Source organism: Bombina bombina, chromosome 7, assembly GCF_027579735.1.
Source record: "Bombina bombina isolate aBomBom1 chromosome 7, aBomBom1.pri, whole genome shotgun sequence".
Lineage (NCBI taxonomy): Eukaryota > Metazoa > Chordata > Amphibia > Anura > Bombinatoridae > Bombina > Bombina bombina.
In genome coordinates this window covers 564,337,436-564,364,791 of record NC_069505.1, presented here as the reverse complement: position 1 = coordinate 564,364,791, position 27,356 = coordinate 564,337,436, and the positions used below count along the sequence as shown (strand labels likewise).

At 39.1% G+C, this 27,356-nt stretch overlaps 1 protein-coding gene across 1 annotated transcript in view; it reads right to left on the bottom strand.

Moving 5' to 3' along the window:
* Positions 1-4,427: 4,427 nt before the first annotated feature.
* Positions 4,428-27,356, bottom strand: part of LOC128667062 (protein mab-21-like 3) — an 89,862-nt gene continuing 66,933 nt past the window's right edge. The window contains exons 6-7 of the mRNA XM_053721946.1: positions 27,101-27,251; positions 4,428-4,804 (exon numbers count right to left, since the gene is read on the bottom strand). Of these exons, the coding sequence (XP_053577921.1) occupies positions 4,592-4,804; positions 27,101-27,251 (364 nt within the window). The 3' untranslated portion in view covers positions 4,428-4,591. The remainder of the gene's footprint in view (positions 4,805-27,100; positions 27,252-27,356) is intronic.

The following is a 27,356-nucleotide window of genomic DNA, read 5'->3' as shown; positions in this document are numbered from 1 at the left end:
TGCAGGTAAGGCAAGTAGCCTGCTTGGTTGTATAGGAAGCAGTATTAGATGTGCAGGTAAGGCAAGTAGCATGCTTGGTTGTATAGGAAGCAGTATTAGATCTACAGGTGAGGCAAGTAGCGTGCTTGGTTGTATAGGAAGCAGTATTAGATGTGCAGGTAAGGCAAGTAGCGTGCTTGGTTCTATAGGAAGCAGTATTAGATGTGTAGGTAAGGCAAGTAGTGTGCTTGGCTGTATAGGAAGCAGTATTAGATGTGCACGTGAGGCAAGTAGTGTGCTTGGTTGTATAGGAAGCAGTGTTAGATGTGCAGGTTAGGCAAGTAGCAGGCTTGGTTGTATAGGAAGTAGTATTAGATGTGCAGGTAAGGCAAGTAGCCTGCTTGGTTGTATAGGAAGCAGTATTAGATGTGCAGGTAAGGCAAGTAGCATGCTTGGTTGTATAGGAAGCAGTATTAGATCTACAGGTGAGGCAAGTAGCGTGCTTGGTTGTATAGGAAGCAGTATTAGATGTGCAGGTAAGGCAAGTAGCGTGCTTGGTTCTATAGGAAGCAGTATTAGATGTGTAGGTAAGGCAAGTAGTGTGCTTGGCTGTATAGGAAGCAGTATTAGATGTGCAGGTTAGGCAAGTAGCATGCTTGGTTGTATAGGAAGCAGTGTTAGATGTGCAGGTAAGGCAAGTAGCGTGCTTGGTTGTATAGGAAGCAGTATTAGATCTGCACGTGAGGCAAGTAGTGTGCTTGGTTGTATAGGAAGCAGTATTAGATCTGCAGGGAAGGCAAGTAGAGTGCTTGGTTGTATAGGAAGCAGTGTTAGATGTGCAGGTAAGGCAAGTAGCGTGCTTGGTTGTATAGGAAGCAGTATTAGATGTACAGGTAAGGCAAGTAGCGTGCTTGGTTGTATAGGAAGCAGTATTAGATCTGCAGTTGAGGCAAGTAGTGTGCTTGGTTGTATAGGAAGCAGTATTAGATGTGCAGGTGAGGCAAGTAGTGTGCTTGGTTGTATAGGAAGCAGTATTAGATGTACAGGTAAGGCAAGTAGCATGCTTGGTTGTATAGGAAGCAGTATTAGATGTGCAGGTGAGGCAAGTAGTGTGCTTGGTTGTATAGGAAGCAGTATTAGATGTACAGGTAAGGCAAGTAGCGTGCTTGGTTGTATAGGAAGCAGTATTAGATCTGCAGGTAAGGCAAGTAGTGTGCTTGGCTGTATAGGAAGCAGTATTAGATGTACAGGTAAGGCAAGTAGCGTGCTTGGCTGTATAGGAAGCAGTATTAGACCTGCAGGTAAGGCAAGTAGCGTGCTTGGTTGTATAGGAAGCAGTATTAGATCTGCAGGTAAGGCAAGTAGTGTGCTTGGCTGTATAGGAAGCAGTATTAGATGTACAGGTAAGGCAAGTAGCGTGCTTGGCTGTATAGGAAGCAGTATTAGACCTGCAGGTAAGGCAAGTAGCGTGCTTGGCTGTATAGGAAGCAGTATTAGATGTGCAGGTAAGGCAAGTAGCATGCTTGGTTGTATAGGAAGCAGTATTAGATGTGCAGGTAAGGCAAGTAGTGTGCTTGGTTGTATAGGAAGCAGTATTACATAAGTAGGTAAGGCAAGTAGCGTGCTTGGTTGTATAGGAAGCAGTATTAGATGTGCAGGTAAGGCAAGTAGTGTGCTTGGTTGTATAGGAAGCAGTATTACATAAGTAGGTAAGGCAAGTAGTGTGCTTGGTTGTATAGGAAGCAGTATTACATAAGTAGGTAAGGCAAGTAGCATGCTTGGTTGTATAGGAAGCAGTATTAGATGTGCAGATAAGGCAAGTAGTGTGCTTGGTTGTATAGGAAGCAGTATTAGATGTGCAGTTGAGGCAAGTAGCATTCTTGGTTGTATAGGAAGCAGTATTAGATCTGCAGGTAAGGCAAGTAGCATGCTTGGTAGTATAGGAAGCAGTATTAGATGTGCAGGTAAGGCAAGTAGCATGCTTGGTTGTATAGGAAGCAGTATTAGATGTGCAGGTAAGGCAAGTAGTGTGCTTGGTTGTATAGGAAGCAGTATTACATAAGTAGGTAAGGCAAGTAGCGTGCTTGGCTGTATAGGAAGCAGTATTAGATGTACAGGTAAGGCAAGTAGCGTGCTTGGTTGTATAGGAAGCAGTATTAGATGTACAGGTAAGGCAAGTAGCGTGATTGGTTGTATAGGAAGCAGTATTAGATGTGCAGGTAAGGCAAGTAGCGTGCTTGGTTGTATAGGAAGCATTATTAGATCTGCAGGTAAGGCAAGTAGTGTGCTTGGTTGTATTCGAAGCAGTATTAGATGTACAGGTAAGGCAAGTCGCGTGCTTGGTTGTATAGGAAGCAGTATTAGATGTGCAGGTAAGGCAAGTAGCGTGCTTGGTTGTATATGAAGCTGTATTAGATCTGCAGGTAAGGCAAGTAGCGTGCTTGGTTGTATAGGAAGCAGTATTAGATTTGCAGGTAAGGCAAGTAGTGTGCTTGGTTGTATAGGAAGCAGTATTACATAAGTAGGTAAGGCAAGTAGCGTGCTTGGCTGTATAGGAAGCAGTATTACATAAGTAGGTAAGGCAGGTAGCGTGCTTGGTTGTATAGGAAGCAGTATTAGATGTACAGGTAAGGCAAGTAGCGTGCTTGGTTGTATAGGAAGCAGTATTACATAACTAGGTAAGGCAGGTAGCGTGCTTGGTTGTATAGGAAGCAGTATTAGATGTACAGGTAAGGCAAGTAGCGTGCTTGGTTGTATAGGAAGCAGTATTAGATGTACAGGTAAGGCAAGTAGCGTGCTTGGTTGTATAGGAAGCAGTATTACATAACTAGGTAAGGCAGGTAGCGTGCTTGGTTGTATAGGAAGCAGTATTAGATGTACAGGTAAGGCAAGTAGCGTGCTTGGTTGTATAGGAAGCAGTATTAGATGTGCAGGTAAGGCAAGTAGTGTGCTTGGTTGTATAGGAAGCAGTATTAAATCTGTAGGTAAGGCAAGTAGTGTGCTTGGTTGTATAGGAAGCAGTATTACATAAGTAGGTAAGGCAAGTAGCGTGCTTGGCTGTATAGGAAGCAGTATTACATAAGTAGGTAAGGCAGGTAGCGTGCTTGGTTGTATAGGAAGCAGTATTAGATGTACAGGTAAGGCAAGTAGCGTGCTTGGTTGTATAGGAAGCAGTATTACATAAGTAGGTAAGGCAGGTAGCGTGCTTGGTTGTATAGGAAGCAGTATTAGATGTACAGGTAAGGCAAGTAGCGTGCTTGGTTGTATAGGAAGCAGTATTAGATGTACAGGTAAGGCAAGTAGCGTGTTCAGAGAGAACATAGAGATGTTCAGGTGATATTTTCTAGTCAGCTTTTTATAGCTATGCTGCATCACTTTCAAGTGTTTAAACATTTGGGTATCATGACCCTTTAAACTGGAGGTCGGAACCCCTCAGAGGCTTACTTAAAAAATGTTGGGGGCCCCCACAACATTTGATAATGTATATAGAGTGTGTGTGATGTATTGAGTATGTGTAGTGAATGTGTTTGTATGGATGAATGAGAGTATGAGTGTTTATGTATAAGTGATTTTGTATGTGTGAGTGTGCATGTATGAGTGAGTTTGTGTGTGTATGAGTGAGAAAGTGAGTGTGTATGTATGATTAAGCATGTTTGTATGTATGAGTGAGCATATGAGTCAGTGTGTATGTATGAGTAAGAATGTTTGTATGCATAAGTGAGCATATGAGTGAGTGTGTATGTATGAGTGAGCATGTTTGTACGTAAGAGTGAGCATATGAGTGAGTGTGTATGTAAGAGTGAGTTTGTACGTATGTGTATGTATGAGTGAGTGTGCATGTATGAGTGAAGGTATATGTATGAATGAGTGTCTGTATGTATGAGTGTGTTTGTCAGTGTGTATGTATGAGTGAGTATGTATGTACGTATAAGTGAGTGTGTAAGTATTAGTGAGTGTGTATAAGTAAGTGTATGTGTATGTATGAGTGTGTATGTATGAGTGAGGGTGTATGTATGTATAAGTGAGTGTGTAAGTATTAGTGAGTGTGTATAAGTAAGTGTATGTGTATGTATGAGTGTGTATGTATGAGTGAGGGTGTATGTATGTATAAGTGAGTGTGTAAGTATTAGTGAGTGTGTATAAGTAAGTGTGTGTATGTATGAGTGAGGGTGTATGTATTAGTAAATGTATATATGAGTGTGTGTGTATTGATTTAGTATGTATGTACAGTATGAGTGTGTATGTTTGTGTATGAGTGAGTAATATTCTTATGATTTGCTATATTGCATGCACAATTCATTTAACCAGGCACATGATTTGCTAAGTTGTGGGCACGCTATAAGAAATTGTGTTTGCGATGTATTACAAAACAAATTTCCCTAAAGGGGTAGCTATGAAGCTCCATAGATCAGAATTCACATAGGAAAGAACAAAGCTTACAAGGGTAACACGATTTCACAACATTTTATTGTAAAATGCTCATTTAGGTAGTCATTGATTTCTATAGGAATTGCAATCATTTGTCTGATAGGTTGATTGTCGGCTTTAAAAGGGATTCTCAAAAGCTCCTATCACTGACATCAAATCAAATTAACTTCTAATGCATTATTATTTATTTGAGTGAACGTACACGATCAAAAAGACAAGAACGAATAGTTGGATTTGTGCGAGTATCAAGAAGGTTAACGCCTGGAAGGAAATAGTGCGGCAGATGCCAACGCTTCAAGAATTCCATTAGTTTTAAGATGAGCAGGTTTAGTGATTTGTTTAAAGTATTCCAACCTTGGGCACTTCGATGCTCTTCACAAGCCCAGAAAAGGGTAGTCTAGAAAATAAAAGAGAGGAATGGTAATAAAGTATGTTATATTTAAGTATACAATACATATAATATAAGGCTGCACAAAGCCCAAATAACAGAACCACTTTCATCTTGATACATATCTCATGTAAGTCTACAGAAGCTGCATATCTCACCATGAACACAACGTTCAGAAATGAGTTCAGTTATTTCAGCTACATTTATCTAGCATTAAAATTATGATCAACACAAATGATAATAAATGAACTGCTGTACGTATCTGAATAAAATCTGACAAAATGGAAAGCAATTAGGATTAGGGTTTTCAGCCTATACAATTTAACATGAAGGAGAAAAATAACGGGCTAGCTTACCTTTGAGAAGGTCTGTGGAGTATGTTGTCTAAATGCGTAGCGGACTATTAACTGCAGAATTTTAAAGAACTGCATGTCACGTCACCCAGCACCAGGAGATTGGCTGCTGGATTACGATAAAGAGATTGGCTGATTTTTATGCCTGCACTTTGTGCTTCTAGTAAGTGAGATTTTGTAACATAGTAACAACATAGTAGATGAGGTTGAAAAAAGATCAAAGTCCATCAAGTTCAACCTATAAAAATCTAATATAATTACAAAAAAGCTCCAGTTGATCTTAAATTAATCCCACTAAAAGGTCACCCATTTAACACCAGCAATCATATCCATGAATTCTGTTTCTAGCCAGAAATGTATTCAAACCATTTTTAAATGTATCTAAGCTATTGGCATGCCCTACCTCCTTTGGTAATGAGTTCCACAATTTTATTGCTTTTACAGTGAAAAAACATTTCCGTTGCAGGAGATTAAGGGGCATTTTTATCAAGCTCCGTATGGAGCTTGATGCCTCGTGTATCTGGTGAGCCTTCAGACTTGCCAGAAACACAAGTTAAGAAGCAACGGTCTAAAGACCGCTGCTCCATAACCTGTCCGTCTGCTCTGAGGCGACGGACAGACATTGCCAGAAATCGCGTTGATTGACACCCCCTGCTAATGGCCGATTGGCCGCGAATCTGCAGGGGGCGGTATTACACCAGCAGTTCACAAGAACTGCTGGTGCAATGATAAATGCCGACAGCGTATGCTGTCAGCATTTATCGATGTGCGGCGGACATGATCCACTACAGCGGATCATGTCCGTCTGCACATTGTTAAATCGGCCCCTAAATTTCCTTTCCTCCAGCTTTAAATTTTCTTGGAATAAACAGAGCTTCTTCCATCTCTGTATATGGGCCTTGAATTTATTTATATAAAGTAATTATGTCACCTCTCAAGAGCCTTTTTTCTAGAGAAAACAGATCCAGTTTGGCTAGCCTCTCCTCGTAGCTGAAATTCTCTATTCCCCTTATTAGCTTTGTGGCCCTTCTCTGAACTTTTTCTAGGTCTGCAATGTCTTTTCTTTCATGTAATTAGCAAGAGTCCATGAGCTAGTGACGTATGGGATATACATTCCTACCAGGAGGGGCAAAGTTTCCCAAACCTTAAAATGCCTATAAATACACCCCTCACCACACCCACAATTCAGTTTTACAAACTTTGCCTCCCGTGGAGGTGGTGAAGTAAGTTTGTGCTTAAGATTCTTCGTTGATATGCGCTTCGCAACAGGTTGAAGCCCGGTTTTCCTCTCAGAGTGCAGTGAATGTCAGAGGGATGTGAAGAGAGTATTGCCTATTTGAATACAATGGTCTACCTCTAGGGGATCAATTTCATAGGTTCTCTGTTATCGGTCGTAGAGATTTCTTCTCCTACCTCCCTTTTCAGATCGACGATATACTCTTATATACCATTACCTCTACTGATTCTCGTTTCAGTACTGGTTTGGCTATCTACTACATGTAGAGGAGTGTCCTGGGGTAAGTAAGTCTTATTCTTTGTGACACTCTGCGCTATGGTTGGGCACTTTATATGTAAAGTTCTAAATATATGTCTATAAACTTATATTTGCCTTGATTCAGGATAATCAGTATTCCTTTTCAATACAGACTGTCAGTTTCATTATTGGGATAATGCATTTAATTATTTTTTCTTACCTTGAAAAATTTTCATTTGGCCATTCTTTCCTGCGTGCTGTTAGGCTCGCGGGGGCAGAAAATGTTTCTTTTTATTACGTCATTTTTGGCGCATACTTTTATTGGCGCTAAAAATTTTGTCATTTCCGGCGACGTAATTTACGCCGGAAGTTGTATTCTGTTACGCATGCGTATTCAGACATTTTTTTGCGCCAAAAAAATGTGGGCGTATTTTTTACTCACTTTATTTAAACATTTTATTTTCATGGCTTCTGGTTTCTAGAAGCTTATTATTTTGCATTCTTTCCCATTCCTGAAACTGTCATTTAAGGAATTTGATAATTTTGCTTTATATGTTGTTTTTTCTATTACATATTGCAAGATGTCTCATCCTGACCCTGGATCAAAATCCTCTAATGGACAGACGTTGCCTGATGCTGGTTCTACCAAAGTTAAGTACATATGTTGTAAACTTGTGGTATCTGTTCCCCCAGCTGTAGTTAGTGAAAGCTGTCATGATAAACTTTCTAATGCAGATTCTGTTTCTATTAGTAATAATCCTTTACCTGTTGTTGTTCCTTCAACATCTATTGTTCAGGATGTTCCTGTTAATGTAAAAGAATTTGTTTCTAATTCTATTAAGAAGGCTCTGTCTGTTATTCCTCCTTCCAGTAAACGTAAAAGGTCTTTCAAAACTTCTCACTTTTCAGATGAATTTTTAGGTGACCGCCATCATTCTGACTTATCTGCTTCTGATGAGGTTTTTTCCGGTTCTGAAGATTCTACCACAGATATTGATACTGATAAATCTTCATATTTATTTAAGATGGAGTTTATTCGTTCATTGCTTAAAGAAGTTTTGATTGCTTTAGATATGGAGGAGTCCATATTGATACTAAAACTGCTAAACGTTTAAATTCGGTTTAAAAACCTCATGTGTTAATTCCGGAAGTTTTTCCAGTTCCTGATGCTATCTCAGATGTGATTGCTAGGGAATGGGATAGTCTGGGTACTTCATTTACTCCTTCTCCAAGGTTTAAGAAATTGTACCCTGTGCCATCTGATAGACTGGAATTTTGGGATAAAATCCCTAAAGTCGATGGGGCTATCTCTACTCTAGCCAAACGTACTGCTATTCCTACGGCAGATAGCACTTCGTTTAAAGATCCTTTAGATAGGAAAATTGAATCTTTTTTGAGAAAAGCTTATTTATGTTCAGGTAATCTACTTAGACCTGCTATCTCTTTGGCTGATGTTGCTGCAGCTTCAACTTTCTGGTTGGAGGCTTTAGCGCAACAAGTGACAGATCATAACACATATAGCATTGTTAAACTTCTTCAACACGCTAATAACTTTGTCTGTGATGCCATTTTTGATATCATTAGAGTTGATATCCGGTATATGTCTTTAGCTATTTTAGCTAGACGAGCTTTATGGCTTAAATCCTGGAATGTAGATATGACTTCTAAATCAACTTTGCTTTCTCTCTCTTTCCAAGGTAATACATTTTTTGGTTCTCAGTTGGATTCTATAATTTCAACTGTTACTGGAGGGAAGGGTGCCTTTTTGCCTCAGGGAAAAACATATAAAGGTAATTACAGGGCTGCTAATCGTTTTCGTTCCTTTCGTCAGAAGCAACAGAAGCCCGATCCTTCCCCTAAAGGAACAGTTTCCGGTTGGAAACCTAATCCAGTCTGGAATAAATCCAAGCCTTCCAGAAAGTCAAAACCAGCCCCTAAATCCGCATGAAGGTGCGGCCCTCATTCCAGCGCAGCTGGTAGGGGGCAGGTTACGATTTTTCAAAGATGTTTGGATCAATTCGGTTCACAATCTTTGGATTCAGAACCTTGTTTCACAAGGGTACAGAATAGGTTTCAAAGTAAGACCGCCTGTGAGAAGATTCTTTCTCTCACGCATTCCAGTCAATCCAGTGAAGGCTCAGGCGTTTCTGAAATGTGTTTCAGACCTAGAGTTAGCTGGGGTAATTATACCAGTTCCAGTTCTGGAACAGGGTCTGGGGTTTTATTCAAATCTATTCATCGTACCAAAGAAAGAGAATTCTTTCAGACCGGTTCTGGATCTAAAAATATTGAATCGTTATTTAAGGATACCAACATTCAAAATGGTGACTATAAGAACTATTCTGCCTTTTGTTCAGCAAGGGCATTATATGTCTACAATAGATTTACAGGATGCATACCTGCATATTCCAATTCATCCAGATCACTATCAGTTTCTGAGATTCTCTTTTCTAGACAAGCATTACCAGTTTATTGCTCTTCCATTTGGTCTAGCAACAGTGCCAAGGATCTTTTCGAAGGTTCTCGGTGCCCTTCTCTCTGTAATCAGAGAACAGGGTATTGCGGTATTTCCTTATTTGGACGATATCTTGGTACTTGCTCAGTCTTCACATTCTGCAGAATCTCATACGAATCAACTTGTGTTGTTTCTTCAAAGACATGGTTGGAGGATCAATTTGCCAAAGAGTTCCTTGATTCCTCAGACAAGGGTAACCTTTTTAGGTTTCCAAATAGATTCAGTGTCCATGACTTTGTCTCTGACAGAAAAGAGACGTCTGAAATTGGTTTCAGCCTGTCGAAACCTTCAGTCTCAATTGTTCCCTTCGGTAGCATTATGCATGGAGATTTTAGGTCTCATGACTGCTGCATCGGACGCAATCCCTTTTGCTCGTTTTCATACGAGACCACTTCAGCTTTGTATGTTGAACCAGTGGTGCAGGGATTATACAAGGATATCACAAATAAAATCCTTAAATCCCAATGTTCGATCATCTCTAACTTGGAGGATGGATCACCATCGTTTAATTCAAGGGGCCTCTTTCGTTCGTCCAACCTGGACTGTGATCTCTACAGATGCGAGTCTATCAGGTTGGGGAGCTGTTTGGGGATCTCTGACAGCGCAAGGGGTTTGGAAATCTCAGGAGGCGAGATTACCAATCAATATTTTGGAACTCCGTGCTATTTTCAGAGCTCTTCAGTTCTGGCCTCTTCTGAAGAGAGAATTGTTTATTTGTTTTCAAACAGACAATGTCACGACCGTGGCATATGTCAATCATCAAGGGGGGACTCACAGTCCTCAAGCTATGAAAGAAGTATCTCGGATACTTGTATGGGCGGAATCCAGCTCCTGTCTAATTTCTGCGGTTCACATCCCAGGTGTAGACAATTGTGAAGCGGATTATCTCAGTCGCCAGACGTTACATCCGGGCGAATGGTCTCTTCATCCAGAGGTTTTTCTTCAGATTGTTCAAAACTGGGGACTTCCAGAAATAGATCTGATGGCCTCTCATTTGAACAAGAAACTTCCCAGGTATCTGTCCAGATCCCGGGATCCTCATGTGGAAGCAGTGGATGCGTTGTCAATTCCTTGGAATTATCATCCTGCTTATATCTTTCCGTCTCTAGTTCTTCTTCCGAAAGTAATCTCCAAAATTCTAATGGAGCGCTCATTTGTACTGCTGGTGGCTCCAGCATGGCCTCACAGGTTTTGGTTTGCAGATCTCGTTTGGATGGCCAGTTACCAACCTTGGACACTTCCGTTAATGCCAGACCTTCTATCTCAAGGCCCTTTTTTCCATCAGGATCTCAAATTATTAAATTTGAAGGTATGGAGATTGAACGCTTAATTCTTAGTCATAGAGGTTTCTCTGACTCAGTGATTAATACTATGTTACAGGCTCGAAAATCTGTCTCTAGAAAGATTTATTATCGAGTTTGGAAGACTTACATCTCTTGGTGTTCTTCTCATAAATTCTCCTGGCATTCTTTCAGAATTCCTAGAATTTTACAATTTCTTCAGGATGGGTTGGATAAAGGTTTGTCTGCAAGTTCTTTGAAAGGACAAATATCTGCTCTTTCTGTTCTTTTTCACAGAAAGATTGCTAATCTTCCTGATATTCATTGTTTTGTACAGGCTTTGGTCCGTATCAAACCTGTTATTAAGCCAATCTCTCCTCCTTGGAGTCTTAATTTGGTTTTGACAGCTTTACAGGCTCCTCCGTTTGAGCCTATGCATTCTCTGGACATTAAATTACTTTCTTGGAAAGTACTGTTCCTTTTGGCTATCTCTTCTGCTAGAAGAGTTTCTGAGTTATCTGCTCTTTCTTGTGAATCTCCTTTTTTCATTTTTCATCAGGATAAGGCGGTCTTGCGGACTTCATTTCAATTTTTACCTAAGGTTGTGAATTCTAACAACATTAGTAGAGAAATTGTTGTCCCTTCATTATGTCCTAATCCTAAGAATTCTAAGGAAAGATCGTTACATTCTTTGGATGTAGTTAGAGCTTTGAAATATTATGTTGAAGCTACTAAAGATTTTAGAAAGACTTCTAGTCTATTTGTTGTTTTTTCTAGTCCCAGGAAAGGTCAGAAGGCTTCTGCCATTTCTTTGGCGTCTTGGTTAAAGTCTTTGATTCATCATGCTTATGTGGAGTCGGATAAGTCCCCGCCTCAAAAAATTACGGCTCATTCTACTAGGTCAGTTTCTACTTCCTGGGCCTTTAGGAATGAAGCTTCTGTTGATCAGATTTGCAAAGCGGCGACTTGGTCTTCTTTGCATACTTTTACTAAATTCTACCATTTTGATGTGTTTTCTTCTTCTGAAGCAGTTTTTGGTAGAAAAGTACTTCAGGCAGCTGTTTCTGTTTGATTCGTCTGCTTATAATTTCAGTTTTTTTCATTATAAAGATTAAAACTTTTGATTTGGGTTGTGGATTATTTTTTTCAGCGGAATTGGCTGTCTTTATTTTATCCCTCCCTCTCTAGTGACTCTTGCGTGGAAGTTCCACATCTTGGGTATCTGCTATCCCATACGTCACTAGCACATGGACTCTTGCTAATTACATGAAAGAAAACATAATTTATGTAAGAACTTACCTGATAAATTCATTTCTTTCATATTAGCAAGAGTCCATGAGACCCACCCTTTTTGTGGTGGTTATGATTTTTTTGTATAAAGCACAATTATTCCAATTCCTTATTTTTGATGCTTTCACTCCTTTCTTATCACCCTACTTGCTTGGCTATTCGTTAAACTGAATTGTGGGTGTGGTGAGGGGTGTATTTATAGGCATTTTAAGGTTTGGGAAACTTTGCCCCTCCTGGTAGGAATGTATATCCCATACGTCACTAGCTCATGGACTCTTGCTAATATGAAAGAAATGAATTTATCAGGTAAGTTCTTACATAAATTATGTTTTTTTGCAATCGGTTCCCAGATACTGCACTCCATACTCAAGGTGAGGTCTTACCAGGGATTTATATAGTGACAGAATTATGCTTCCCTCCCTTGCATCAATACCTCTTTTAAACCCTTAAGGACCAGACCATTTTTCAATTTCCTTCCCTTAAAGGGACATTCAAGTCAAAATTTAAATGTACATAGATGTATTACATCTTTGAATAGAAACATATTTGTAATATACATGTATTGGCAAAAATGCTTCTAGTAAAAGTTATCACTGTTTTAGTGTTAACAATTTTCTCTGCACGTGCATGTAAAGCATAGCTAGATATTGTCACTGGACCCACATATAAATAATACAGCTGCTCAGATCATCAGTTGGGCTTGTATCATGTTATCAATGAACAAATTTAGTCATTACTAGATGGTACAAGCACCTTAGGCTCTCTGAGCAAGTGCTGTGTTTAAATTGCTGGTGCACGGTGCATACTTAAATACACTTTTAAAACAGCTATAGCTTTTATTAGAAGCATTTTTGGTAATGCATGTATATTACAAACTTGATTCTGTTCAATACCGAAATTAACCCATGGGGTTTCCAATTTTGGCTGGAATATCCCTTTAAGGACTTTGTATTTAGCTGTAATTTTCCTCTTACTCATTTACTGTACCCACACATATTATATACAGTTTTTCTCGACATTAAATTGACTTTCCAAAGATACCATTATTGTCATCATATCTTATAACTAACTATAACATTTTTTTTATAAAATATGATGAAAAAATTGAAAAAAAAACACACTTTTTCTATCTTTGACCCCAAAAATCTGTTACTCATCCGCAACCACCAAAAAACACCCATGCTAAATAGTTTCTAAATTTTGTCCTGAGTTTAGAAATACCCAATGTTTACATCTTCTTTGCTTTTTTTTTGCAAGTTATAGGGCAAACAATTTATTTTTCAAAATTAGCGCTAGTTACATTGGAACACTGATATCTGTCAGGAATCCCTGAATAACCATTCACATGTATATATTTTTTTAGTAGACAACCCAAAGTATTAAACTAGGGCCGCATTTTGATATATTTCATGCCACCATTTAACTGCCAAATGCGATCAAATAAAAAAAATCGTTCATTTTTTCACAAACTTTAGATAACCCAAAGTATTGATCTAGGCCCATTTTGATATATTTCATGCCACCATTTCACCACCAAATGCGATCAAATAAAAAAAAAAATCGTTACCTTTTTAACAATTTTAGGTTTGTTACTGAAATTATTTACAAACAGTTAGTGCAATCATGGCACAAATGGTTGTAAATGCTTCTCTGAGATCCCCTTTGTTCAGAAATAGCAGACATATATGGCTTTGGCATTGCTTTTTGGTAATTAGAAGGCCTCTAAATCCCGCTGCGCACCACACGTGTATTATCCACAGCAGTGAAGGGGTTAATTAGGGAGCTTGTAGGGTTAGTTTTAGCTTTAGTGTAGAGATCAGCCTTCCACCTGACACATCCCACCCCCTGATACCTCCCAAACGGCTCTCTTCCCTTCCCCCACCCCACAATTGTCCCCGTCATCTTACGTACTGGCAGATAGTCTGCCAGTACTAAAATAAAAGGGTATATTTATTTTTTTTAAATATATATTCTACCTTGTAGGATCCCCCCTTATCCCCCAACCTCCCTGATCCCCCCAAACAGCTCTCTAAGCCTCCCCCCTTGACCTATTGGCCTCCATCTTAGGTACTGGCAGCTGTCTGTCAGTACCCATTTTTCTAACAAATTTGCCCTTTTTTAGTAAAAAAATATAATCCCCCTATTTTCTGCAGTGCAGCTTCCCCCCTCAATACCCTACCCCCTCCCCTCTCGGATCCCTTTCCAAAACATTTTCCCACTCCCTTTCCCTTTCCCCTCTCCCTCCTTGGCTTATACACTGACATAAAATTTTGATGACCGTGTGCGCATGCACACGCTCCTGAGCCCCGCCCCCGCCTCCTATCACGGACAGGATCCGCATGTCGCACTGGCAATGGGTCACCCACCCGCCTCCCTGCTAAGGCTCCCACCAACGATCAGCACCACCACTGTCCGTGGGGCATGCAGAAATAGTGCGATCTGGCTATTTTGAGCGAGATCGCAGCAGAGAGAAGCCCAGGACTGCAGCGACGTACAGGGCATAATGACCAAGGTCATATAGGGTACGACGTTGGTCGATAAGGGATTAATACATGCTAGTATCTTATTAGCCTTAGAAGCCACTGCCCTGCATTGTGCACCCATCTTTAGCTTGTTATCTATTACTACTCCCAAATCCCTTTCCTCCTCTGTTTGGCTAAGTCTAGTCCCATTTAAATAATACATTGCCTACTTATTTTTACTTCCAAAATGTAGAATCTTGTATTTTCCTTTATTAAATCTCATTTTCCATTTACCTGCCCAATCTTCTAATTTTTGCAGATCCCCTTGTATTGTAAATTCATCCTGCTCTGACCTAATGACCTTACATAACTTTTTATCATCTGCAAAATAGAGATGTTGCTGTTTAATCCTTCTTCCAAGTCATTAAAACAAAATATAAAAAAAACAGGGCCCAGTACTGATTCCTGGGGGACTCCACTGATTACCTTTGTCCAATCTTGGTATGATCCATTTACTACTACTCGTTGTTGGGGTTAATTTATGAACTGAAGGGGTTCTCTGCACTGAACCTCATCCACCTTATGGCAAGCATTGAACCTCTTAAACCCCACAGTGAGCGCTGCCTGAATTTAACATTTCACAAGCAGCTCACGCGCACGACCAATTACCTTCAAGAGGGGGGGGGCTGTCAATCATGATTGAAATTTGTCACAATTGGCGGAGAGGTTAAGTAGTAGTGATCTTAAAACCTATCAAGCCATTGCAGCTAGATAAATTGAGCCTTAAGCGTGTTTTTTTGGTGTTAATCAATTTTATCCTTGAATCGAGGATGTGCTTGTGCTAGACTTGTGCATGGTCGAAAAATTTGTTTCGGTTCGGATCGATTTGGATTTTTTCGAATTTCGGTTCGGATCGATTTGAATTCGGAAAAATTTGAATGAATTCATTTCGGATTCGTTTCTGATTCATTCGGATTCGAATAAATTCGGCTGGATTCGGGTCGGTTCGGAAATTCGGAATTTCGGTATGTGTTAGGTGGGATGTGCTGTGTATTAGACTAGTATTATGTACTGTATATTAGGTGTAACCCATAGCAGAGTGATATAACCTAATATACTGTACAATACTAGTGTAATCCATGGCCATCCGAATTTACCGAATAAATCCGAACTAATTCTGATTTATTCGGTAGATTTGGTACTACCTTAATTCGGAAATTCGAATCGATCCGAATCTCCGAATTTAACAAATTCGTTCGAATTTGGATTCGGAAAGAATCGAAACGCACATGTCTAGCTTGTGCTATTTGTTTGTTTCAAAATTGGAAAGTTGTTTAAAAATGTATAACCTATCTGTATCATGAAAGAAAAAAACACAATTTATGCTTACCTGATAAATTTATTTCTCTTGTGGTGTATCCAGTCCACGGATCATCCATTACTTGTGGGATATTCTCATTCCCAACAGGAAGTTGCAAGAGGACACCCACAGCAGAGCTGTAATATAGCTCCTCCCCTAACTGTCATAGCCAGTCATTCGACCGAAAACAAGCTGAGAAAGGAGGAACCATAGGGTGCAGTGGTTACTGTAGTTTAAATTTAAAAATTACCTGCCTTAAAATGACAGGGCGGGCCGTGGACTGGATACACCACAAGAGAAATAAATTTATCAGGTAAGCATAAATTGTGTTTTCTCTTGTAAGGTGTATCCAGTCCACGGATTATCCATTACTTGTGGGATACCAATACCAAAGCTAAAGTACACAGATGAAGGGAGGGACAAGGCAGGTACTTAAATGGAAGGAACCACTGCCTGTAAAACCTTTCTCCCAAATATAGCCTCCGAAGAAGCAAAAGTATCAAATTTGTAAAATTTTGAAAAAGTATGAAGCGAAGACCAAGTCGCCGCCTTGCAAATCTGTTCAACAGAAGCCTCATTTTTAAAGGCCCAAGTGGAAAGCCACAGCTCTAGTGGAATGAGCTGTAATCTTTTCAGGAGGCTGCTGTCCAGCAGTCTCATAGGCTAAGCGGATTATACTTCTTAGCCAAAAAGAAAGAGAGGTTGCCGAAGCCTTTTGACCTCTCCTCTGTCCAGAGTAGACAACAAACAAAGCAGATGTTTGACGAAAATCTTTAGTAGCTTGTAAGTAAAACTTTAAAGCACGGACCATGTCCAGATTGTGTAATAGACGTTCCTTCTTCGAAGAAGGATTAGGACACAAGGATGGAACAACAATCTCTTGATTGATATTCTTGTTAGATACCACCTTAGGTAAGAACCCAGGTTTGGTACGCAGGACTACCTTATCCGTATGAAAAATCAGATAAGGAGAATCACATTATAAGGCAGATAGCTCAGAGACTCTACGAGCCGAGGAAATAGCTACCAAAAACAGAACTTTCCAAGATAAAAGTTTGATATCTATGGAATGAAGAGGTTCAAACGTAACTCCTTGAAGAACCTTAAGAACCAAATTTAAGCTCCATGGTGGAGTAACAGGTTTAAACACAGGCTTGATTCTAACTAAAGCCTGACAAAATGCCTGAACGTCTGGAACATCTGCCAGACACTTGTGCAAAAGAATAGACAGAGCAGAAATCTGTCCCTTTAAGGAACTAGCTGACAATCCTTTTTCCAAACCTTCTTGGAGAAAAGATAATATCCTGGGAATCCTGACCTTACTCCATGAGTAACCCTTGGATTCACACCAATAAAGATATTTACGCCATATCCTATGTTAAATTTTCCTGGTGACAGGCTTTCGTGCCTGTATTAAGGTATCAATAACTGACTCGGAGAAGCCACGCTTTGATAAAATCAAGCGTTCAATCTCCAGGCAGTCAGCCTCAGAGAAATTAGATTTGGATGGTTGAAAGGACACTGAAGTAGAAGGTCCTGTCTCAGAGGCAGAGACCATGGTGGAAAGGATGACATGTCCACTAGATCTGCATACCAGGTCCTGCGTGGCCACGCACGTGCTATCAGAATCACCGATGCTCTCTCCTGCTTGATCTTGGCAATCAGTCGAGGGAGCAGAGGAAACGGTGGAAACACATAAGCCAGGTTGAAAGACCAGGGCGCTGCTAGAGCATCTATCAGTGTCGCCTTGGGATCCCTGGACCTGGATCCGTAACACGGAAGCTTGGCATTCTGGCGAGATGCCATGAGATCCAGTTCTGGTTTGCCCCAACGATGAATCAGTTGTGCAAAAACCTCCGGATGGAGTTCCCACTCTCCCGGATGAAAAGTCTGACGACTTCGAAAATCCGCCTCCCAGTTCTCTACACCTGGGATATGGATAGCTGATAGGTGGCAAGAGTGAATCTCTGCCCAGCGAATTATTTTTGAAACTTCTAACATCGCTAGGGAACTTCTTGTTCCCCCTTGATGGTTGATGTAAGCTACAGTCGTGATGTTGTCCGACTGAAATCTGATGTACCTCAGAGTTGCTAACTGAGGCCAAGCCTGAAGAGCATTGAATATCGCTCTTAGTTCCAGAATATTTATTGGAAGGAGAGACTCCTCCTGAGTCCACGATCCCTGAGCCTTCAGGGAATTCCAGACTGCACCCCAACCTAGAAGGCTGGCATCTGTTGTTACAATTGTCCAATCTGGCCTGCGAAAGGTCATACCTTTGGACAGATGGACCCGAGATAGCTACCAGAGAAAAGAATCCCTGGTCTCTTGGTCCAGATTCAGTTGAGAGGACAAATCTGTGTAATCCCCGTTCCACTGACTGAGCATGCATAGTTGCAGCGGTCTGAGATGTAAGCGTGCAAACGGCACTATGTCCATTGCCGCTACCATTAAGCCGATTACTTCCATACACTGAGCCACCGAAGGGCGCGGAATGGAATGAAGAACCCGGCAGGAATTTAGAAGCTTTGATAACCTGGACTCCGTCAGGTAAATTTTCATTTCTACAGAATCTATCAGAGTCCCTAGAAAGGAAACTCTTGTGAGTGGGGATAGAGAACTCTTTTCCTCGTTCACTTTCCACCCATGCGACCTCAGAAATGCCAGTACTACGTCCGTATGAGACTTGGCAATTTGGAAGTTTGACGCCTGTATCAGGATGTCGTCTAAATAAGGGGCTACTGCTATGCCCCGCGGCCTTAGGACCGCCAGAAGCGACCCTAGAACCTTTGTAAAGATTCTTGGGGCTGTAGCTAATCCAAAGGGAAGAGCTACAAACTGGTAATGCCTGTCTAGAAAGGCAAACCTGAGAAACCGATGATGATCTTTGTGTATCGGAATGTGAAGATAAGCATCCTTTAGATCCACTGTAGTCATATATTGACCCTCCTGGATCATTGGTAGGATGTTACGAATAGTTTCCATCTTGAATGATGGAACTTTGAGGAATTTGTTTAAGATCTTTAGATCCAAAATTGGTCTGAAGGTTCCCTCTTTTTTGGGAACCACAGACAGATTTGAGTAAAAACCCTGTCCCTGTTCCTCCTTTGGAACTGGATGGATCACTCCCATAACTAGGAGGTCTCGTACACAGTGTAAGAATGTCTCTCTCTTTATCTGGTTTGCAGATAATTGTGAAAGGTGAAATCTCCCTTTTGGGGGGAAACTTTGAAGTCCAGGAGATATCCCTGGGATATAATTTCCAACGCCCAGGGATCCTGAACATCTCTTGCCCACGCCTGAGCGAAGAGTGAAAGTCTGCCCCCTACTAGATCCGTTACCGGATAGGGGGCCGTTCCTTCATGCTGTCTTAGAGGCAGCAGCAGGCTTTTTGGCCTGCTTACTTTTTTTCCAGGTCTGGATTGGTCTCCAGACCGTCTTGGATTGAGCAAAAGTTCCCTCTTGTTTAGCATTAGAGGAAGTTGATGCCGCACCTGCCTTGAAGTTTTGAAAGGCACGAAAATTAGACTGTTTGGCCCTAGATTTGGACCTGTCCTGAGGAAGGGCATGACCTTTTCCTCCAGTGATATCAGCAATAATCTCCTTCAAACCAGGCCCGAATAGGGTCTGCCCCTTGAAGGGAATGTTAAGTAGCTTAGATTTTGAAGTCACGTCAGCTGACCATGATCTAAGCCATAGCGCTCTGCGAGCCTGTATAGCAAAACCAGAATTCTTAGCCGTTAGTTTAGTCAAATGAACAATGGCATCAGAATAAAAGAATTGGCTAGCTTAAGTGCTCTAAGTTTGCCAAGTATGTCATCCAATGGAGTCGCTACCTGTAAAGCCTCTTCCAGAGACTCAAACCAGTACGCCGCAGCAGCAGTGACAGGGGCAATGCATGCAAGGGGCTGTAGGATAAAACCTTGTTGAATAAATATTTTCTTAAGGTAACCTCTAATTTTTTATCCATTGGATCTAAAAAAAAAAAAAAAAGCACAGCTGTCCTCGACAGGGATAGTAGTACGCTTTACTAGAGTAGAAACTGCTCCCTCCACCTTAGGGACTGTCTGCCATAAGTCCCGTGTGGTGGCATCTATTGGAAACATTTTTCTAAAAATAGGAGGGGAAGAGAACGGCACACCTGGTCTATCCCATTCCTTATTAATAATTTCTGTAAACCTTTTAGGTATTTGGAAAAACATCAGTACACACAAGTATTTATCCAGTCTACACAATTTCTCTGGCACTGCAATGGTATCACAGTCATTCAGAGCAGCTAAAACCTCCCTAAGCAACACGCGGAGGTGTTCAAGCTTAAATTTAAATGTAGAAATATTAGAATCAGGTATCTTTCCTGAGTCCTTAACATCACCCACTGACTGAAGCTCTCTTTCCTCAGCTTCTGCATATTGTGAGGCAGTATCAGACATGGTTCTTAAAGCGTCAGTATGCTCTGCATTTTGTCTCACCCCAGAGCTATCTCGCTTACCTTTAAGTTCAGGTAGTCTGGCTAATACCGCTGACAGTGTATTATCCATGACTGCCGCCATGTCTAGTAAAGTAAACGCTATGGGCGCCCTAGATGTACTTGGCGCCATTTGAGCGTGAGTCCCTTAAGCGGGAGTCAAAGGGTCTAACACGTGGGGAAAGTTAGTCGGCATAACTTCCCCCTCGTCAGATTCCTCTGGTGATAAAAATTTTTAAAGACAGAAAATGATCTTTATTGCATAAAATGAAATCAGTACATTTGGTACACATTCTAAGAGGGGGTTCCACCATGGCTTTTAAACATAATAAACAAGGAGTTTCTTCTATGTCAGACATGTTTATACAGACTAGCAATGAGACTTGCAAGCTTGGAAAACACTTTAAATCAAGTTAACAAGCAAATATAAAAAACGGTACTGTGCCTTTAAGAGAAACAAATTTTGTCAGAATTTGAAAAACAGTGAAAAAATGCAGTAAATCAAACGAAAATTTTACAGTGTGTATAATAGGCTAACAGAGCATTGCACCCACTTGCAAATAGATGATTAACCCCTTAGTTCAAAAAACGGATCAAAAAAACGAAATAGACGTTTTTTAACAGTCACAACCAACTGCCACAGCAAGCTGTGGCCCTACCTTCCCCAATAAACGACTTTGGAAAGCCTTTGGGCCCTTTAGAGATGTCCTATAGCATTCAGAGGGCCTTTGAGGGAAGCTGGATGTCACAGTTTGTAATTTTAACTGCACCAACTGTAACTTTTATACTACAACAGTGGAAAGCCTCAGGAAACTGTTTCTAGTTTAAATTTAAGCCAGCCATGTGGAAAAAACTAGGCCCCAATAAAGTTTTATCACCAAAGCATATATACAAACGATTAAACATGCCAGCAAACGTTTTATATTGCAATATCATAAGGGTATTACCCCTGGGAGTAAGCATGATACCAGTCGTTATTAAATCACTGTATTCAGGCTCAACTTACATTAATCCGGTATCAGCAGCATTTTCTAGTGTTTTCCATCTCTAGAAAAAATTATAACTGCACATACCTGATAGCAGAATAAACTGCACGCCATTCTCTCGCTGAAGTTTTACCTCATCTGTGTAATCCCCTCAGACATATGTGAGAACAGCAATGGATCTTAGTTACAACCTGCTAAGATCATAGAAACCTCAGGCAGATTCTTCTTCTATTTACTGCCTGAGATAAAATAGCACAACTCCGGTACTATTTAAAAATAACAAACTTTTGATTGAAGAAAATAAACTAGCTATATTTAACCACTCTCTCCTACAACGTCCTAGCTTGTTGAGAGTTGCAAGAGAATGACTGGCTATGACAGTAAGGGGAGGAGCTATATTACAGCTCTGCTGTGGGTGTCCTCTTGCAACTTCCTGTTGGGAATGAGAATATCCCACAAGTAATGGATGATCCGTGGACTGGATACACCTTACAAGAGAAATTGGGGTTTCATGTCCCTTTAATAAAGGCAAAAGTGAAGAACTGTTCAACAAGCCCTCAGACTATTAGCTGCACCTGACGAATACTTGGAAAAAGAAGCATAACAAAAAAACAAGCTTAACACTAAATAATATAGAATTGTATCCTTTGATATGAGAGTGGCATAAAAGAAAGTGTGCTATGGTGACTGTACAACATATATATAAGTATTTGTTAGTTTTATAATGATGTATTAAAGGGACATTAAACACTTTCAGATGGTAATATAAAATGATTAATCATAGGTATAAAAATAATTCCATTCTGAAATTGTGAGCTTTTCAGTTCCTGTTAGAAATGGAAGTGCAGAACACTGTTAAAGCCATTGGCTGCACACTCTAGTGACCTATTTATAACTGTCCCTAATTGGCCACAGCAGAGAAGGTAACCTAAGTTACAACATGGCAGCTCCCATTGTTTTATATACACTAAAACTTTACACTTATTTTGTCAATATTTAAAAAACTAATGAAACTATAAAAATACATCTACATGTTATTCTCAGACAAATCTTTTCTTTGAATGCATCATCCTATTTAGCAGTCATTTAGTGTTTAATGTCCCTTTAACAGCAAACTATACCTGAGAATAATTTGTAGATGTTTAATTTTTAAATTATACTAGTTATTTAAATATTGAAGAAATATACGTTAAGTATGAGTTTGTATGACGTCAAGTATGAGTAATAAACAAGTTTGCACCCAGTTGCGCCAATTTATTCATGTTTTTTTTTTAGGAACAGTTCATTCTTGATGGCCCATGGGGTGCAAACTTGGTACCAGATTCATCAACAATATTTTTATTATTTTTAAGGGCGATACTGAACTAATGGAATTGTTTTTAGAAGACATGAATTTTAATCAACTGGGTCTCAAATTTACTTCAGAAACAAGCGCTTCTAAAACACACTTTCTAGATTTAGAAATAAGTGTTGTGGAACAAAATCTACAGACTAAAACATTTTTTTTTAAAAATTGACGCAAATAATTTTATACATATAGAGAGCTGTCATTTAGACAGATGGGTTGATAATATACCCAAAAGTCAATTCATGCGCATAAAGAAAAACTGCAGTGAGAGAAAGGATTTTGAAGAACAAACCTCGCTCCTAAAAAAACGTTTTCTTGAGAGAGGTTATGATAAAGACAATTTAGATATAGTTATTAAAGAAGTAGGAGAAATAGATAGAGACCATCTGTTGGAAGGGAAATATCTAATGAATACTAAAGAAAGTAATAAAAATGAGAAACTGATTATTACGAAATATAATACACACCAAAAATGTATAAAATCAGTACTCAATAAGCATGGGCGTCTTATAAGAGAAGACCATATCCTTGGAGACCATGTAAAAACCAAACCAGAAATTATTTTCAAAAAAGAAAATATTCTTAAAAACCTTTTGGCTCCTAGTGAGTTAAAAAACAAACAAAAAAAACACTATTGATCAGAATCAGAGGAAAGATTAAAGGGTTTTTCCCATGTTATACAGTAGTTGTGTAGCTTGTAAATATAGTAACAAAAAAAGTAGTGTTCCTTCAACGACTAGAAATTACTCTTTTAAAATAGAGGATACCATACGTTGCACGGACAAAGAGATTGTATATCTCATACAATGTCTGTGCAACAAGCAATAAGCAACAACAACTTTGTAAAATAAAATCTTATTTTTTGAGATTTTTGGAAGTCTGAGCTTTAATTATCCAGCTCCCAGCAATAGGAGCAGTCAAGAGGATTTCCCTTGCTCTTTGGATCAGTGAGCTGGGACACAGAGTTCCCAGTACACCCACTAAGCACAACTGGGTGCTGCCACACTTGTGAGTATGTTTTGCTAAGTATATACTAATCTCACATATCATCAGTGTTACACTAGGGGGCGCCCTTGTTTGTGATTCCTTTTCCCATAAGAATATTTAGGACAAACCCAGCGGACACTAAAAGATCGAATAAGGGAACACCTTAATAATATAAAAACGGCTTTAAAGGCCATTATCTGTCCAATCACTTCAGAGAATTTCACAACAGAGAAGCAAAAGGTTTACAGTTCTGGGGCCTAAAAAAAGTATATAGAGATATGATTTTAATAAAATGATTTTATATCTTGAAGCAGAACAAATATTTAACTTTGGTTCCTCAATACCAGAGGGTCTTAACGCAGAGCTCGATTTGAATCCCTTTATACATAATTAAAATCCCCCTCTCTTATTTAATTTGTCCCTTTTTTAATTTAACTTTTTTAATTTAACTTTATTTTATCTGTTTTTGATTATAACCTTTTTAGGCATTTATCACATCTATTTAGGGTTAATTTAAAATCATCATGATCATCCCTCATTGGACAGGTATATAATATAGTATTAGTGAATTTAAAATATGTTTATTCTTACATATTAAATATAAATTCAATTAGTTATTATATATAATATACTATTAATGTTCAAATGAATTATTATATAACTATTAAGCATTAAGTATAATTTTTACTGTCTTTTAAAAGAAATGTTTAAATGTATTGTTATATTTTAAGTATAGTAAATGTTCATACTATTTTAGGCATCTATGTAGTTTTATCTATTCTATTCTGTTTCTCAGTACATGTGTTATATGCATTTGTTGGATATTTCATATAACAAATAGGAGCCCTTTTTACCCAAATTATAACATGAAGTTCCCCTTTAAATAATAAGACTCCATGATTGGTTGAAAATTGGACCAGACCCCTATAAAAAGGCAAAGTAGGTACACTCTAAGCATCTTGATGAAGGCCTTGAACGGCTGAAAAGCGTAGATGCGTATTACTGGAAGGTATTGCTTGTGAATATCATTTGGAAACTAACACCTAGATTACAAGTTTTGCGTTAGGGTTAAAAAGCAGCGTTAAGAGGTCTTAATGCTGCTTTTTAACTCCCGCTGATATTACGAGTCTTGCAGGTACAGGTGTACCGCTCACTTTTTTGGCCAGACTTCGAAATACCGCAAATCCACTTACGTAAATTGCGTATCCTCTTTTTTCAATGGGACTTGCATAGCGCCGGTATTACGAGTCTGTCAAAAAGGGAGCGGTAGACCCTCTCCTGTCAAGACTGGTACCACATTTTAAAGTCAGTAGTTAAGAGTTTTACACTACAAAGCCGTAGCATAAAACTCTTAACTAAAGTGATAAAAAGTACACTAACACGCATAAACTACATATTAACCCCTAAACCGAGGCCCTCCCACATCACAAACACTAAAAGAAAAATTTTAACCTCTAATCTGCCGAACCGGACATCGCCGCCACTATAATAAATATATTAACCCGTAACCGCCGCACTCCCGCCTCGCAAACACTAGTTAAATATTATTAACCCCTAATCTGCCATCCCTAACATCGCCTCCACCTACCTACATTTATTAACCCCTAATCTGCCACCCCCAACGTCGCCGCCACTATATTAAAGTTATTAACCCCTAAATCTAAGTCTAACCCTAACACCCCCTAATTTAAATATAATTAAAATAAATCTAAATAAAAATTTCTATAATTAACTAAATTATTCCTATTTAAAACTAAATACTTACCTGTAAAATAAACCCTAAGATAGCTACAATATAACTAATAGTTACATTGTAGCTAGCTTAGGGTTTATTTTTATTTTACAGGCAAGTTTGTATTTATTTTAACTAGGTAGAATAGTTATTAAATAGTTATTAACTATTTAATAACTACCTAGCTAAAATAAATACAAAAGTACCTGTAAAATAAAACCTAACCTAAGTTACAATTACACCTAGCACTACACTACAATTAAATAAATTACCTACATTAAATACAAATAAATAAATTAACTAAATTAAAAACAATTACCTAAATTAAATTAAATTAGCTAAAGTACAAAAAACAAACAAACACTAAATTACAGAAAATAAAAAACAAATTACAGAAATTTAAACTAATTACACCTAATCTAATAGCCCTATTAAAATAAAAAAGCCCCCCCAAAATAAAAAAAACCCTAGCCTAAACTAAACTACCAATAGCCCTTAAAAGGGCCTTTTGCTGGTCATTGCCCCAAAGTAATCAGCTCTTTTACCTGTAAAAAAAAATACAAACAACCCCCCAACAGTAAAACCAACCCACCACCCACACAACCAACCCCCAAATAAAAACCTATCTAAAAAAACCTAAGCTCCCCATTGCCCTGAAAAGGGCATTTGGATGGGCATTGCCCTTAAAAAGGACAGTTAGCTCTTTTGCCGCCCAAAGTCTCTAACCTAAAAATAAAACCCACCCAATACACCCTTAAAAAAAACCTAACACTAACCCCCTGAAGATCGACTTACCGGGAGAAGTCTTCATCCAAGCCGGGCCGAAGTCCTCAATGAAGCCGGGAGAAGTCTTCATCCAAGCAGGGCGAAGTGGTCCTCCAGACGGGCAGAAGTCTTCATCTAAGCCGGGCAGAAATGGTCCTCCAGACGGGCAGAAGTCTTCATCCAGACGGCATCTTCTATCTTCATTCATCCATCCAGCGCGGAGTGGGTCCATCTTCAAGACATCCGACGCGGAGCATCCTCTTCATCCGACGACTACCACAGAATGAAGGTACCTTTAAGTGACGTCATCCAAGATGGCATCCCTTAGATTCCGATTGGCTGATAGAATTCTATCAGCCAATCGGAATTAAGGTAAAAAAAATCCTATTGGCTGATGCAATCAGCCAATAGGATTGAGCTTGCATTCTATTGGCTGATTGGAACAGCCAATAGAATGCGAGCTCAATCCTATTGGCTGATTGCATCAGCCAATAGGATTTTTTTCTACCTTAATTCCGATTGGCTGAAAGAATTCTATCAGCCAATCGGAATCTAAGGGATTGTACCATTGTTGTAGCAACTTGAGTCAGAAAGTTTTAATTTAAAAAAAAAAAAAAAAGATGCTCATTTTTTCATTGAAAATGCAGCACCACACTTAATTTTGGGGGCAATTGGAGGGCATTAAAAAATTAACCTGAGGTCTGACCTCTGGTTAATTATTTGAGTGCTAATTTCTATTGCAAGCTCGCGGTAGCAATAGCCAGCCACTTGTAATGGTTGGTTATTTATCACACGCCAAAAATTAGTGCTCCACTCCATCTTGCCCTATATGTTTAGACTATATATACGCTGATAAACAGAAAAAATGATGGTCAGACATACAGTTTAGACCTGCAATGCATAGTTTAAAGGGATATGAACCCTACATTTTTTTCTTTCATGATTCAGGTAGAGCATGCAATTTTAAGCCTTTTAATTCAGCACTGTGGGTAGCTCTTCCTGATTGGTGACTACATTTAACCACCAATCAGCAAGCGCTAACTAGGTGCTGAACCAAAAATGGGCCGGCTCCTAAGCTTTTATTCCTGATCTTCAAATAAAGATACCAAGAGAACGAAGAAAAATTGATAATAGGAGTAAATTAGAAAGTTGTATTGCTGCTCTATCTGAATCATAAAACCATAAAAAAATTTGGGTTAATATCCCTTTAATGTTATTATTCAAGAATAGTTCAATTTTTTAATGTCCTATATTATCAATCATACATCCCAGAAGCACATCCTATACTGACCTGCAAATGGTAAGAAGATATAACCGCTGAAAAATCAGTAGGAGAATCCTCTAATAGATAGTACTTAAGGATTTTGAGGCTATCTTTGCGTCTTCCTCCATCTTCATCAATTGTCTGCCTCAATCTTTTCTCTGCTTTAAAAAATGATAATCTAAAAAACAAATATAAAGCCATTAATATTTAATTATTATTATTTATAAAGACAATAAACTTAAAAAAACCTATATAGGTTTTTCACTTGTATTACAAGTTGAAA